This window comes from Microtus oregoni, unplaced genomic scaffold (assembly GCF_018167655.1).
Source record: "Microtus oregoni isolate MIOR12 unplaced genomic scaffold, Mior012 000015F_ref0000493, whole genome shotgun sequence".
NCBI classification, from domain to species: domain Eukaryota; kingdom Metazoa; phylum Chordata; class Mammalia; order Rodentia; family Cricetidae; genus Microtus; species Microtus oregoni.
Window position 1 is genome coordinate 780,754 of NW_024543074.1, and position 16,440 is coordinate 797,193.

Consider the following 16,440-nt stretch of genomic DNA (forward strand, 5'->3'; position numbering starts at 1 on the left):
GCACAGGTGAAACACCAATGCACATAAAATAAATAAATCTTTTGTTTGTTTGTTTTGTTTTTCAAGGCAGGGTTTCTCTGTGTAGCTCTGACTGTCCTAGCTGTCTTGGAACTAGCTCTTGTAGGCTAGGCTGGGCTCAAACTCACAGAGATCAGCCTGCCTCTGCCTCCCAAGTGCTGGGATAAAAAACATGCACCACTACTGACCAGGTCAAAATAAAAAAATCTTTTTAAAATAAAATGTAATTAAAATGTTGTTGTAATAAATTGGGCTTAACAGTAAAAATCAAGTCCCAACAAAAGCTGGACACAGAAAAGAGATATAAGATTGTGCTAAACTCACAAAGAGAATTCTTCTCTTAGACGTCTCCTATATTGCTTCTTCGGTTTCATGGTGTTGAAGTAGGGCAGCTTGATAACATCAGGCCACACTGCTGGACAAGGACTACCACAGAGACGACTGAAAAGAAAGCAAAAAGCCACGTAAAATGAAGTAAATGATCAGTATCATGACTTCTAGAGTTTCTCGAGGACAAATTATCCTCTTGGATATGTGAAATCTATGACTTATTAGTAGATATCAAAAAAAGTAAAGTATGATTTTACTGCTCTAAGGAGAAGCAATATAAGAGAATTGGTTATAAGAAAACATACTGGATTAATCCCAGCACTCGGGAGGCAGAGGCAGGCGGATCTCTGTGAGTTCGAGGCCAGCCTGGTCTACAAGAGCTAGTTCCAGGACAGGCTCCAAAACCACAGAGAAACCCTGACTCGAAAAACCAAAAAAAAAAAAAAAAAAAGAAAACATACTGGAAATACTGAAAGACAGCAAGAGAAAACTATTGAAAATACAATCCAAATGATTCACATATTTTATAAAGCATGATTTACAAAAGGTTTTTATTCTTATCAATTTTATCTCATTCATTTAGAATTAATTACCTCTCCTCTCCCCCCCCCCCTTGGAACAGGCCAGGTCTCTCTATTAGGCCCGGCTTTCCAGGACATATTACATAGACCAGGAGAGCCTTGGACATATTACACAGACAGAGTTCAAGAACCTGTCTCTTCTTCCAGAGGCCACCCCACATCTGACAGAATTAATTTCAAATAGGAAAAATTTTAAGAGATGGTGCACACCTTTAATCCCAGCACTTTGGAGTTAGAGGCAGCTGAATCTATTCTCGTTTATAGAGCAAGTTCCTGGACAGCCTGGGCTACAGAGAACCTGTTTTGCTTCCTTTTTCTTTCCTCTCTTTACTTTTTTGTTTTTTGTTTTGGGGGGGGGGGGATCATTTTGTTTTTCTGAGACAAGGTTTCTCTATATAACAGTCCTGGCTGTCCTGGAACTCGCTCGTAGACCAGGCTGGCCTCAAACTTACAGAGATCCACCTGCCTCTGCCTCCCGAGTGCTGAGATTAAAGGCATGCACGACCACTGCCTAGACTTTGTTCCTTTTTTAAAAGAAAGAAATGTTTATAGATAACTGAGCATTTATTATTACAATGAGTTATATCACTGTTTACATCTACATTTGCTTGTTATATTTTTCCAATACATTTTATTGAATAAGAAAAAGGAAATGTCATACATGCCTATAATCCCAGCACTTAGGAGGCTGAGGTTAAAGGATTGTAAATTTGTGGCCAGTATGGCCTATAAAGAGAGACTCTGCTTTAAAATGAAAAATCAAACAAATATAATCCAAAAGAAAAAGGGAAAGGAACAGAGAAAAGAAAAGGAAAAGTGAAAAAAGCAAAGTATAGCAAGAGGTGCCAAATTCCATTCTTCAAGGAATCCTCAAATTGTCTATATAGAGGTTACATTTTAAAACTGGCTAGAGAAACAGCTCAGTGAGAAAACTCCTCCTGCCAAGCCTGATTTGAGTTCAATCCTCAGGTCACGAACTACATGGTCAAAGGAGAAAGAAAACATGTATTCCACAAAGAATTATGCTCTTTGGTTGTTTTTCATGACAGGGTTTCTCTCTGTAGCTCTGACTGTCCTGGAACTCACTCTGTAGACCATGCTGTCCTGAAATATAGATCTGCCTGCCTCTGTCTCCCAAATGCTGCGACTAAAGGTGTGCACCACCATGGCCAGCAACACTTCTTTCCTTGGACTGAGCTAAAGCTAAGAATAAAGTAGCCATCCACACAAAAACAAAAGAAAAAACAGCATTCTTTATTTATGGGTATGTATGTGTATATGGAGATAAACTTCAGAAGCTGTTCCCTAAACATTATTCATCTTGTTTTTGAGACAAGTTTTCTCTCGTGGCCCTTTCTTTGCTGAAGGGGATAAACTGGCTCTGGTCAGTAAGTGTCAAGATCGCCTATTGCTGCCTCACTAGCACTGATGCCACAAGCATGCAATAAGACACCTAGCTTTTTATATATAGGTTCTGGGGATCAAATTCAGCTTATCCTAAACTGCACAGCAAATACTTTACCACTGAACCATCTACCCAGCTCCCATTTTACTTTTTATTGTTTTAATGATTTCAATTACATTTATGTTTATGCGTTTTTGTGGAAGTGGTGCATATGCCACACCATACTAGTAGATATCAGAAAATAACTTTCAGGAGTCAGTTCTCTCTTTTTACCACGTGGGTCCTACAGATGGAATTTTTTTGTCAAACATAATGGTAAGCACCTGTGCACCCAAGAAGTGATCTCACTAGCCCATTGCACATTTGGTTTTACAAACACTGACACCACCATCAACCACAAGGCATCATATGAGGAGCTGAAGCTTCATAGATCTTTTTTCAAGGAGATTGGTCCAAAAAATACTTTTTTCAACAATTGTATTTTTACATTTGTAAAAGTCAGTGGACACTTTTGGGAGTGCCTCCTTCTATCATGAGTATTAGTGACTGAACTCAGGTCATCAATCTTGGAACAAGTACCTTTACCCATTGAGCCATCTTGCCAGTTTTTTCTATTTCTATTTTTGAGATGGGGGAATTCACTTTGTTCAAGCTGGCCTTGAACTCAAACTTTAATGATTCGTACTGCCTTGGCCTTCTACACAGCTAGTATTAAAAGCAACACTGTTCTCAAATAAAGCATATTTGTATATGACAAAGAATAAAAACATAAAGGTAAGACTTTGACATTATAGAGTCAGAGAAATTCAGAGGTTAAAAGCACTTTTAAGTAGGATACAGGTTTAGTTTCCAGCACCCACATGGCAGCTGACAGCCTCTAGTAACTCCAGTTATACAGGATCCAATGCTTTCATTTGGCTTCCAATGACACCAAGCATACATGTGGTGCAATTACATATATGCAAGTAAACACTCAAATAGATAAAATTCAAAACGCATGGTGGCACACACCTTTAATACCTGCAGTGGGGAGGCAAAGGTAGGTAGGTCTCTATGAGTTCAAGCCAGCCTGCTCTATAGAGTCAGTTCAAAGACAGCCAAGGATACTCATAGAAACCTGATCTTGAAAAACAAAAACATATGTTTATGAACTACACTAACTGCCGAGCCATCTCTCCATTCCCCTAAAACTGAATTTCTATGTCTACAGGCTGACACAAAAGAGAGGGCAAGCTGGATGAGCAAAGAGAAATTTATTATAATATCATCTGATGGAATAATTGAAAAATGTTATATAAATTGGAGGATTTGATTATCTAATCATTATCTACTTTTAAAAGTGGGGGTTATGACGAAGGGTTGCATAGCTGAATCATGACAAATTTGGCAACAGTAATATATAAAACAACCAAAAAGCTAACTAGAAATCAAATGTGTGCTAAGTCTGAGATGTTTCTGACAGCATTCCCCAGTGTTGTGTTATATTCCTTCATTGAATCTTGATTCTGAACATACAACCTGCAATGTATGTGGTATAATCCTACAAAATGCTAATGAACACTGTCTAAAATAATTCAGCTCAGATTTGAGACTATCATGTTGTAAACTGCAGTGTCTTAATATATGTTTAGTTTCTGGTTCTTTTAGAAACTAGCTGGGTGTGGTTGTGCATGTCTTTAATCCCAGCACTCTGAAGGCACGGTTAGTCGGGATTCTGGAGTTTAAGGTCAGCCAGGGGTACTGAGAAACCCTGCCTTGAAAAAACAAACATGGAAAGAAAGGAAGGAAAACAAAAGTTTTAGCCAGGCATGATGGTACAAACCTTTAATCCCAGCACTCAAAAGGCAGGAGGATCTCGGTGTACAGCTAGGAATACTACCCTGCCCCTCCCCCAAAATAAGAAAAGCTTTTAATAAATTCCTACAGGCTGGAGAGATGGCTCAGGGGTTAACAACTGTCTGTAACTCCAATATCTGATACCCTCAAACAGACATACATACAGGCAAAAACAACAATATATATAAAGTAAAAATAAATATTAAAAACAAATCCCTACAACCATTCTTAAGGATGTAAGTATCAAATCAGTCTATGTTTAGATTGTATTATGTTAGAATATTTTGATATTATAAACTATTTGAGTTAATCACTGGAGATTCATTAAAAAAATAAATGATTTTCCAGCGATTTCTTTTATTTACATTATTTATGTTGAAACAAGGTATCACTATGTAGTGGTGACCTGTCTAGAACTCACTATGTCGACCAGGTCTGCCTCTAGCTTCTCAAGTGCTGGAATTAAAGACAAGTGCCACTATGCCTGGTGTACTTTTTCTAACATTTACTTTTATTTTATGTGCACTGAGGTTTTGCCTGCATGTATATCTGTGAGAGGGTGTCACATTTCCTGGAACTGGAGCCAAAGAAAGTTTTAAGCTGCTATTTGGATGCTAGACTGAACTCAGGTCCTTTGGATGAGCAGTCAGTGATCATATCTACTGAGCCATCTTCCCAGTCCCACCTGGTATCTAAAAATAGTCTTTTTTTTCTACTTAGTTCTTTCTTTGTGTGTGTTGTACATGAGTATTTGTGGAAGTCATTGGACAAGTAGTAGTATATTGGTTCTATGCAACCATGAGGTCCATGTATCGAAAAGTTATAAGAGTATAAGGCTGACACCCATATGCACATGCCCACACATAAATTAAAAATTAAAATAAATTCAACTATAAAAATAAACAAGCATAAATATTTTATTACTATACATGTTTAATTTTACCTTTAATAAATTATAAGTTTATGCCAAAGATTACTTTAAATTTAAAATTTATCATCAGTAAACATTAAATACTTCTACTACCTGGGGTTATGTAAAAATCTTCTGAGATGAAAACAGGCTGAGAGTGAAAGAAGTTTAAGAAGCAGGCACTTAAGGGCGTATGTCTAACAGTACCTGATCAGTTCTAGCTGAGCCAGTTCCAAATTGGCTTGAAAAATAGGTTTCTTTGTGAACAGTTCCCCAAGAATACATCTAAAAAGAATAAAATTTAAAGGTTAGAAAGAAATCCTTTGAACCTATCTAAATTATGTCGATAACCATGACAATCTAAGGAATTATAGACAATTTTACAAGGATGGCTAGCTGTTTCTATAAAGAGATTATTAACTTTTCATAATTAACTTTCTTTGTAGAACTATGCAATACTATGATAACCTCTCTGGCAATATAATTGCAAAGAAACCAATGTATTATCAGCTAAAATCAATTTCATCAAGGCTTTTAAATGATTTTTATCTAAATACCTTTGTTATTTTGAAATGGACACTCAGAGCCAGAGAGATGGTTCAGTGGGTCAAGCAAAGATTGACACCTGTGTCTGAATCTACAGAAGGCACATAAAGCTGAGTGTGGTGGTGTGCCTATAATTCCAATGATCCTATAGCAAGATGGGAGCCAAAGGCAGGAGAATCCTTTGAAGTTGGGCCAGCAGCAAATAACAAAAGGGAAACACACATTTTCACATGCATACACATCACACATATAACCAAATATAAATAAAATAAAACATTAGAAAAAAGAAACATCAGGGTTAAAGAGGTATCTCAGTGATTAAGATCACTTGTTTTTGAAGAGGACCTGGGTTTAATTCCCAGCAACTACATGGTGGCTTACAAGAATCTGTAATTCCATTCCCAGGGAATCTAATACCTTCTTCTGAGCTCTGTATATGTCAGACATATAATGGAAAACATAAATACATACACGTAAACAAAATAATTGCACACACAATAAAATAAAACTCTTAATATAAAAACTTTGGTGGAAAGATCACATGAACCTACAAGTTAGAAACTAGGATGTTCAACAGCAGAGAAATGGTTTTAAAAAATAAAAAACAGACTAATTCGATCCTGAAATAAACAAAGAGTTATCTCTAGGACATTATTAGTATAAGGATAAAACTGAAATAAGGACTATATTTATCCTATACAAACTTCCTTTCCTAATTAGCTCTCGGGTTGACCTCAAAACTGGGATCTTCCTGCCTTCATGATGGGGTTCAAAATTATAGGTTTGCACTATACTGCCCAGGTATTTTAAATTTCTTGATTTTCATAATTATATTATGGTTATATAAGATGATATTTCTTGAAAGTATTTCAGATAAATGTAAAGGGGAAAAATACGAATACTCCATACATTTCCTCTGTCTGAAACAATCTGTAGCTTCAACTCTAGGAGATCTGAAGCCTCTGGCCTCAATGGGCACTAAACTGGTGGACATATACCCAGATACAGACATTTACCTATACCTAAACAAAAATACGCTGAAGGTTGTGGTGCACCCCTTCAATTACAACACTTGGGAGGAAGAATGTTGGATCTGGGTTGGATGCCAGCCTAGCAGTCTTCATAATGAGTTCCAGGACAGTCAAGGGATATATAAAAAGATCTGGTTTCCAAAACATTTAAAAAACAAAAAAATAAAAAGTGCCAATATTGTGGTGCTAATTATTTTAATGTACTTTTTGTTGGGTTTTAGGGACATATATTCTCATGTAGCCTAGGCTGGCCCTGATGTCCCAATTCTTCAGCCACCATCTCCAAAATGTCAGGATTTCAGGCCTTTACCACCACCTGGACGCTGTATACACTTTTATTTAAATACTCTGTATACACTTTTATTTAAATAAAATATGTTTCCTTAATTCTTTTAGAATTCTATATAATGTATTTTGATCATATTCACACCCCACTTTGAAAATGTTTTTGTTTTGGTTTTTTGAGACAGGTTTTCACTGTAGTTATCAAGCCTGTCCTGGAACTAGCTCTTGTAGACCAGGCTGGCCTTGAACTCACAGAAATCCATCTGCCGCGCCCGCCCCCCCCCCCCCCCCCCCCCCCGCCCACGAGTGCTGGGATTAAAGGCGTGTGATACCACTACACAGCTTTTTTTGTTTTGTTTTGTTTTGTTTTTCCAAGACAGTGTTTCTCTGTAGCTTTGGAGCCTGTCCTGGAAATCACTATGGAGATCAGGCTGGCCTTGAACTCACGGAGATCCACCTGTCTCCGCCTCCCAAGTGCTGGGATTGTGTGCACAACCACTATCTGGCTTATTTTTTTATTATTTATGTGTGGGCTTCTTGGAGGCTAGAAGTATTTTATCCCCTTGAGCTAGAATTACAAATATTGCCTGTTCTGTATACTAGAAATTGATCCATGGTCATCCACAGGAAGAGCAGCAAGTGCTCTCAACTGCTGAGCAATCTTCTACCCCCCCCAAGAATTTTATTTTAAATTATATGTATTATGTGTGTTGGGATGGGGGTATGAACATGTTTATGCACATGCCCTGGAGATCAAAGATATCAAAATCCCCTGGAACTGGAGTTATGGATGGTGGGAACCAAACCCCGGTTCCTCAACAAGGGCATCAAGTGGTATTAATCACTGAGCCAACTTTTCTGGCTCCAGCCCCTCTACCAGTATTTCTTTGATTTCAGTTTCCAGTGGTGTGAAAAACTACATCATGTAATCAACATTTTAGTCATCACAGTAAGCTAGCAGGATGTACAGGCTGAAAAAATAATACAAAACAAAAAACCAAAACCCGCAGGGCAGCGGAGGCAGAGGCAGGCAGATCTTTTTTTTTTTTTTTTTGAGATAAGAGTCTCTCATATAGCCTTAAGGATGTGTCTGAACCTAATTTCCCTGCCTCTAGTTCTTCCTCCTTCATCTTAATAGGTTGTTAACTTTCCAGCTTAGCTATAATAAAATGGGTTTTTGAATATAAATATACCCAATTTCAGTCATTTAAACTTAATTAAAGCATCATTTGATTTAGATAGGCTACCATCTTGTTGAATTATAAAAATAAAAACTATAGCACTCCCTTAAAGACTTATAGCAAAGGAAGGGAGAAAAATGGGAAAGATGACACACTATTTTACAAAGTATGGATGTGGGAATCATAACCAATGAAAGGTGTCAGCAGTGTGACACACCACCTACTAATAACAAATGTGGGCCATTTAGAATATTTAGGCCCCTTGCATGGTGGTACATGCTTAAGCACTTGAAGGGACAGGGTGGCTGAGCTCCAGGTCAGCCTGGACTATATATCAACTTCCCAGCCTGATAAGGCTATATAACAAGACCCTGTCTCAAAAGAATAAATAAAAATAAAAGCACTTTGATCTTTAACATAGATGTAGCTTCTAATTTCATTTTCAAGCCAGGAATGGTATACAAATCAGCAATCCCAATACCTGGCAGATAAATTAGGAGTTGAAGGATTTCTTGGGCTATACAAAGAGCTTGATGATACCCTGAGCTAAAAAGGAAAAAAAAAATTCAGAATAGCTATGTTGGTACACACTTACAAACGCAGTATTTAGGAGGAAGAGGCAGGAAGACTGCCACAAATATGAAGTCAGACTGGTCTATAGTATAAATCAACATAGCCAGGGCAAGAGATACCCTGAGTAGAAAATGAAAAGGAAGGAAGAGAAGGGGGTGGGAGTAAACAGATCAAAAAGGAACACTTCTTAAGAGAAATGGCTGACAGCAGATAGAAGGCTGGAACATGAAAATGAGGAAGACTATTAAAGATTATTAACAATAAATCAAGAGTATTCAACAACTAACCTGATCAAATTTAGACTAGACAAAAATTAGAAAGTCTGAAAAAGAATTAGTACAATAAAAACTGGATAAATGGCTAGAATATCAAGAGCACTTTCTTGTCCTGAAGAGGACCAGAGTTTGATTCCTAGCACCTCATCAGTCAGCTCACAACTTCCTGTCTAGCCCTAAGGGATCTGATACCCTTTTCGGGATTAAATGGGCACTCCCAGAAGCATGGTATATGCTCATGCTTACTCTCTTCTATTCTCCTCTTTTCTCTTTCCCTCTCACATACTTTCACAAATAATTATGTATTTTTAAAGAGTACAATTGTTACATCAAATATGTAAGTCTATCAGTTCCTAATGAACATAATAAATAAGAAAACCAATAAAACAAGTCATTTTGCATGACAGTAGAAAAATCACCTCATTACTTTGAAAATTGGTAAACAAAATGACATAACTAACCTTTTGTAGTACTGAATATTAAACCCAGGATTTCACATACTAGGCAGGCAAGTCATTGAGCTACATTCCATTCCTAGCGTTTTCTTTTTCTTTTTTTTTTTTTTTAAAATGACAGTGATGCTGGGCAATGGTGGCGCACGCCTTTAATCCCAGCACTCAGGAGGCAGAGGCAGGTGATCTCTGTGAGTTCGAGACCAGCCTGGTCTACAGAGCTAGTTCCAGGATAGGCTCCAAAGCCACAGAGAAACCCTATCTCGAAAAACCAAAAAAAAAAAAAAAAAGACAGCGACAACAACAGATACCCAGCCTATGAGAAGTCTATAGAATAAATGATCTAGTTTTCTATAGAGACTGTTAAATAAACAAATGACAATGATGAGACTTGAGATAAGCTGGGCATAGTGATACACGCTAACTGGAGGCTAAGAAAGAAGCATTACCAGATTCAGGAAAGACTGGGCAACTGAAACAAGTTGCTAAATTGTTTCCTTTTTTGAAAAAAAATATAATTTACTTTTATCTATATTTATGCATGTGTGTTAAGTGTACATACACTTAGGATGAAAGACAAAGGGCTAACAGACGGGAAACAGTATATATTAATACTATGTGAATTACAAACAAAGCAAAAGGCTAAAAGAGTCTTACCCACAGCTCCAAACATCAATGGCTGGTGTGTATCTCTCCTCTCCCAGTAGCAGTTCTGGAGGTCGATACCACAAAGTAATGACTTTGTTTGTGTAAGGGCGACTGAAACATAAAACCATCAGGTTGTAAATGTACAATGGCATCTGATGGAAAATGTGTAACTAAAAACCAATGGAAATAGCTGCCAATTGAAGATGAGATTGTTAAACCAATTCCAACAGCAAATTAGCAGGTCAAAAGGAAGCTGTACAGAAGTGAAAGATGAAAGCACTTCTAGTCCAATCTGTGTTAACTTATTTCAGTGAAGGGCTGACTGAAGAATGCAAACAATGTCTAAGATCTAGGTGGTACATGAGATGTTCACATGCCTTTAATGCCAGCAATCCACACACACGTGGAAGACACTCAGACATAAATAGACACAAAGACACATGACACAACACAAACCCAACTTTAAGATGATCTGATACCACTTCAGTCAAGTGTGTGAAAGCAACCCATACAAGATTAAAAACAAAGAGTCTTTTTTAAAAAAAATGAATGAGACTGGGCATGATGGCCCACACCTTTAACTCCAACACTAGGCCACTATGCAGACAGAGGTAGGTGTGTATTTCTGTGAGTTCTACCACACTGAGTGTAATATAAGCGAATAAACAAAAACAATTAGGTTGGAACACATTCAAATACTTAAGGAGTTTTAATAGTCATTATAGTTTGTAGAATTTGAGTATCAAAAAATTAAAAGGATTCTTCTCTAATTCCCACACAGTTTTACTTTTTTTTCTGTTGAGACACTGCTCCTGTCGTGTCAAAGTTGACCTAAAATTATGAGATGCAAATAAACCTTCCCATACGGAGTTTTAATCAATGCCTTACCTTTCTTCAGAGTTATATAGCCGAGCAAGTCCAAAATCTGCTAGTTTGATTTGCCCACTGTAAAGCAAACAAACAAACAATTATTTTCATAAGAAACAACTCTCTACACTTGGAAACATAAGTGCCAATTAAACCTAAAAGAATTATAAAAAAAAATAATACGTAATTATTTCTAAAAGGTTACCCTCCCCATTTTAGCCTCGCCTAACAAAGTTTGTAATGCCTCATAAAACATATATATATATACACACACATATATATTATTGAATTTTTAAATCCGATTTCTATCTTTTCACGTTCATTTGTTACCCAGCATGGTGTCCAACTGCTAGACTTAAGCATCATCATCTCATCTCAACCCCATCAAGAACTGTAACTATAGGTATGCATCTCCCACAACAGTTTTAACTACTTATTTCATTTTGTTTCTTTATTATTATTTTTAGACAAGAGTTTTCCACATAGCCTTGTCTGGCCTCAATCTCACTCTATAGACCATGTTAGCTTTGAACTCACAGAGGCCACCTCGTTATACTGAGATTAAAGGTGTACACCGCCACCTTTGAATATTTATTTTACGGCAGACATGTGTGTCTAGTACCCGCTAAAGTAATAACCTAATAATGAAAGGGGTGGGGAGAAATGGTCTGTTCTAGACTAAGAGATAGTTAAGGCTAGGCATGATGGCACATACTTCTAATCCTAGCATTAGAGGCAAGGGGTTCAGGTTCATGGCTAGCCTGGGCCTCAGAGTATGATCCTGTCTCATAGCACAAATAACTGAAGATATACAGCTGAGTGGCAGAGAACATTCAAGGTACCCAATAGCTCAGGTAAGACAAAAATCAGATAGTACGGGCTGGAAAAATGGCTCTGCAGTTGAGCACTGACTGCTCTTCCAGAGGACCCAGGTTCAATAACAAGCACCCAAATGGTGGCTCAAAACTGTCTGTGACTACAGTTTCAGAGGAACCAACACTCTTACACAGGCATACACACAAGTAAAACATGAATGTACATAAATAAATATATAATCAGAGGGTATAGGAAAGAGGTTATCCCAGGAGGTGGTCCCCAAAAGTATGAGCAAAGGGACAGACTATTGAAACAAGAAAAGTAATAGCAGCAAAACTTTACATTAAAATCAACCATTATCATAGAGTCTGAACACCTTTATCTATTTGCCCAAAATATTCCTTCTTTACTATATGAAACATGATCTCACTACATCATACAGTCTTGCCTTGAATTTATGATAATCCTCTAGTTTTAGCATCCCAAATGTAGGGATTATAAACACGAACAACTTCACCTGGCTCATAACATTTTAAAGTTTAATTAATAAGCAAATTAAAAAGAAAAGAAAAAAGTAAAGGAATATTTATCTTCTATCAAGAAAAATGGGTTGGAGAGATGGCTCAGAGGTTAAGAACACTGACTGCTCTTCCACAGGTCCTGAGTTCAATTTCCAGCAACCACGTGGTGGCTCACAACCATCTGTAACAGATCTGGTGCCCTCTTCTGGTCTTCAGACAGAACAGTGTATACATAATAAATAAATTATAAAATAAAAATAAAAAAATATCAAGAAAGACAGCCAGGTGGTGGTGGCACACGTCTTTAATCCTAGCACTCGGGAGGCAGAGGCAGGTGGATCTCTGTGAGGACAAGACCAGCCTGATCTACAGAATGAGTTCTAGGACAGGTTCCAATGCTACACAGAAAAAAACCCATCTCGAAAAACAAAACAAAACAGCAAAAAAGAAACAAACAAAAAAAACTCAATTTCTTGACTATTGCTATCCTGAGTTCCCAAGAGGAACCAAAATCAGGGTACAAAAGAGAACCAAAAATTACATTTCAAGAATATATCTATGGAAATTTTGCTATCCTTTGAAATCACCAGCATTTGCTACATGAATCACAGTAGGGACTAAGAAAAGTACTTCTTCACTTGTTTGGTTATTGGGTTTTTTGTTTTTTTTTTTTTGCTTTTTTTGGTTGTTGTTGTTGTTGAGACAGGGCTTGTCTGTGCTGCTCTAGCTATCCTGGACACTTGCCCTGTACACCAGGCTGGCAATAAATTCAGAGATCTACCTGTCTCTGCCTCCCAAGTGCAATTAAAGGTAATTATTAGTCTTTATTTCTAGGCAGGTATTAAAGGTGGCTATTAGTCTTTATTTCTGTATGTATGCCATGGTGTGTGTGTGTGTGTCAGGAGTCAGTTCACTTCTTCCACCCTGTGAACTCCCATCAGGCTTAGCAGCAAGTGCCATCTCACTGTCCCTGTTTCTTTTTGTGATGCTGGGAACTGAATTAGAACCTCATATATGATAGAGAAGAACTCTAAAACTGGGCTGGAGAGATGGCTCAGCGGTTAAGAGCACTGACTGCTCTTCCAAATGTCCTGAGTTCAATTCCCGGCAACCACATGGTGACTCACAACCATCTGTAATGAGATCTGGTGCCCTCTTCTGGCCTGCAGGCATACACACAGACAGAATATTGTATATATAATAAATAAGTAAATAAATAAATATTAAAAAGGGGGAGGGGGCTGGAGAGATGGCTCAGCGGTTAAGAGCACTGACTGCTCTTCCAAAGGACCTGGGTTCAATTCCCAGCACCCACATGACAGCTCACAACTGTCTGAAAATGCAGTTCCATGAGATCTGACACCTTCAGACCAATGCACATAAAAATAAAATTAGATAAATCATTCAAAAATATTTTTAAAAAATATAAAGTGGAAGGAAGGAAAAAAAAGAACTCTAAAACTATGCTATATTCCCAGCACATTTATTAATTATTTATTTAAAGATAAGGTCTTATGGCTCAAGCTAGCCTGAAACTCTGTTGTGGAAGTACTGCCAAATTTCGGCATGAACAAAAACTGCTATTATTTTATTTATTATATTCCAGTGACAAAAAGAAAACAGATCCACATATAAATAGCAAAAAATCCTTTCTGAGACTGTGACTTTAAAATGTCTTTTGAAATGATCTTCAAGTACTTAGCACCTTATTTTCCTGAAATTCAACTGTCTATCACAGTATATTTCCTTCCCTTAACTGTGTGTTAATGTCACCTCTGACCTTATGCTTTGCAAATTTTCTTTTTAAGTATTATAATTTGTAATCTGATATCTATGACTACTCCCTTTTTAAACATGACCATATTGCTGTCACTATTTTCCTTATTCCTGTCTTTTTGGCCATTTCTCTTGGATTCAACTTAATTTTGTTATTTAGACAGGGTCTCATTATGTAGATAAACCTCTGCCACCAAGCCTGACTTAAAGATACTCTTCTCCCCCCACCCCTGATAACCACCTTGTGCTTGTGCTAAATAACTGGAATATGTCCAACATACATAGCCATTCACAGAACCCTCAGAGCTAAGCCTGGAATGGTTGAAGAACCAATAAATACTTCTACTGATGGAGAAGACCCTATCTTCTGTGGCACCCAATAAAAATGAAGACCACTGAGTACAGAGCAAAGTGAGCAGGATTAGAAATTTGAAGGATCAAGTTGGCTTGTGGCTTCGCACATCTCAATTAGTAACCATGATGGACTTCAATTTAATATAAAATTTCAATCTCTATGACTCTAGAAGTCAGGGACTAGTCAAAGGGGATCCCACTAAAAATATATATAAAACAGAACTATAATTATTACTTGTTCCGAGATATCCTCTCAGGAAGAAGAAAATAAAATACTAAGTGCCAAAAAGCCTCAAACTGACAGCTATCATTAAATTTTCTTTTGTTGTATAATTTAGGGCTATACTACTGAGCCACAGCTATAGCCAGCTATAATCCTAGTTTACTCATTGTTTTTTTTCAGCCAGGTAGTGGTGTGCACACTTGTAATCCTAGCACTCAGTAGGCAGAGGCAGACAGATCTTTGAGTTTGAGGCCAGTCTGGTCTACAGAAAATTCCAGGACAAAACAGTTGTATTTTTCTTTCTTAAATAATTTTTTTATTTTTATTTTCTTTTTTTTTTTTTTAAATATGCATTGGTGTTTTGCCTGTATGAGGATGGCAGATCTTGGAGTTACAGACAGCTGTAAAGTACCATGTGGGTACCGGGAATTAAACCAGGGTACTCTGGAAGAGCAACCAGTGCACTTAACTGCTGAGCCAGTCGCCAATTGTTTCTTCACTGAGAGTCTTGCTATGTATCCCTGGCAGGGCTGGAACTCATAACAGAGACCATGATGGCCTTGAACTCCTAAAACTAAAACCTGTCCCTGCCTCCCAAAGGCTAGAATTAAAGGTGTTTACCACACTTACCTTTAGACAGATCTTTTTTATTTTAGACAAGGTCTCACTATGTACCTCTTGCTGTCCTGGAACTATGCAGATCATGCTCATGCTGGTCTTGAACTCACAGAGATCCATCTGCCTCTTCCACTCAAGTGCTGAGATTAAAGGCATATACCACTATGCCCAGCAAGACAGTCTTACCAGTTACTAGGCAAACTCAAATATACAATTTTCCTGCTCCAGTCTTCCAAGTAGCTGAGACTACAGATGAACTATGAATTATTGATATAGACTTAGTAGAATATTTTGAGTTGCAGAGACAGGAAGAGAACGGATAAAAAAAAAAAACTTTTTTCAAAATGGTGTCTTACTAAATTGTTCAAGCTAGCATAAACTCCTGATTCTCTCACTTTAACTTTCCTACTAGCTGTGATTATAAGAATGTAAACATAGTTCCAGTTTAAGAATAAATCTTTATATGTCTTGCTTCCCTTACAATAAAGGCATTAAAGTATAATTTAAAGTACTGCTTTACAAAGACATCTTGAATGCCCCCCTCCCGAACTGTAGGTAACAGGAACCTCTTCAGTAGGATATACATAATCATAAACTGGTTCCTAGTGACAATTTGGATTCACCTTTCACCATAATTGCTTTACTTCATGCTCCAGTAATAATGTTTATAATTATGTTTATAGTTTTCTAAACATAATACACCATTTACTTTTTTACTTTTTGAAGTTAAGAGTCTCAGTTTCAGGCTGGCCATGAAACTGCTATGTGGTACTACATAGGTCTTGGTGCACACTGGCACTACCAATTGAGCTCTATTCCCACTCTACTTTCAAATCCTCAGTCTTCCTTAGCTTCTACAGTGCTGGTATTGCAGCCATGCTCTCTTTCATGTGCTTTTGTATAAGCAATGTCAGAGATTTTGGTTCTTCATTGTCAATCTTTCTGATTATTTCTATTTATTCCTCAAAGCTGCATCTTTTCAGGTGACTCTAAATTAAACAAACTAACATGGTCTGTTATAGTGATGTATGCCTTTAATCCCAGCACTTGGGAGGCTGAGAAAGAGAATCATAGTTAAAAACCACTTGCGGTACATACTGAGAGTCTGGTGAGGGAGAATTGTCTGTATTCTGTCAACCATGTTCTAAATAAATGCTGATTGGCCAGGCAGGAAATATAGGTGGGAAAACCAGA

At 37.4% G+C, this 16,440-nt stretch overlaps 1 protein-coding gene across 8 annotated transcripts in view; it reads right to left on the minus strand.

The window, feature by feature from the left end:
- Nucleotides 1–16,440, minus strand: part of LOC121456165 (cyclin-dependent kinase 12) — a 77,663-nt gene that overhangs the window by 34,607 nt on the left and 26,616 nt on the right. For all 8 annotated transcript variants that reach the window (XR_005975608.1, XR_005975607.1, XM_041664035.1 and 5 more), the window contains exons 7-10: nucleotides 10,960–11,016; nucleotides 10,081–10,182; nucleotides 5,288–5,365; nucleotides 343–459 (exon numbers count right to left, since the gene is read on the minus strand). Coding sequence is in view for 6 of the 8 variants with exons in the window: in XM_041664035.1 (XP_041519969.1) it covers nucleotides 343–459; nucleotides 5,288–5,365; nucleotides 10,081–10,182; nucleotides 10,960–11,016 (354 nt within the window). In the remaining 2 variants the exon portion in view is untranslated. The remainder of the gene's footprint in view (nucleotides 1–342; nucleotides 460–5,287; nucleotides 5,366–10,080; nucleotides 10,183–10,959; nucleotides 11,017–16,440) is intronic.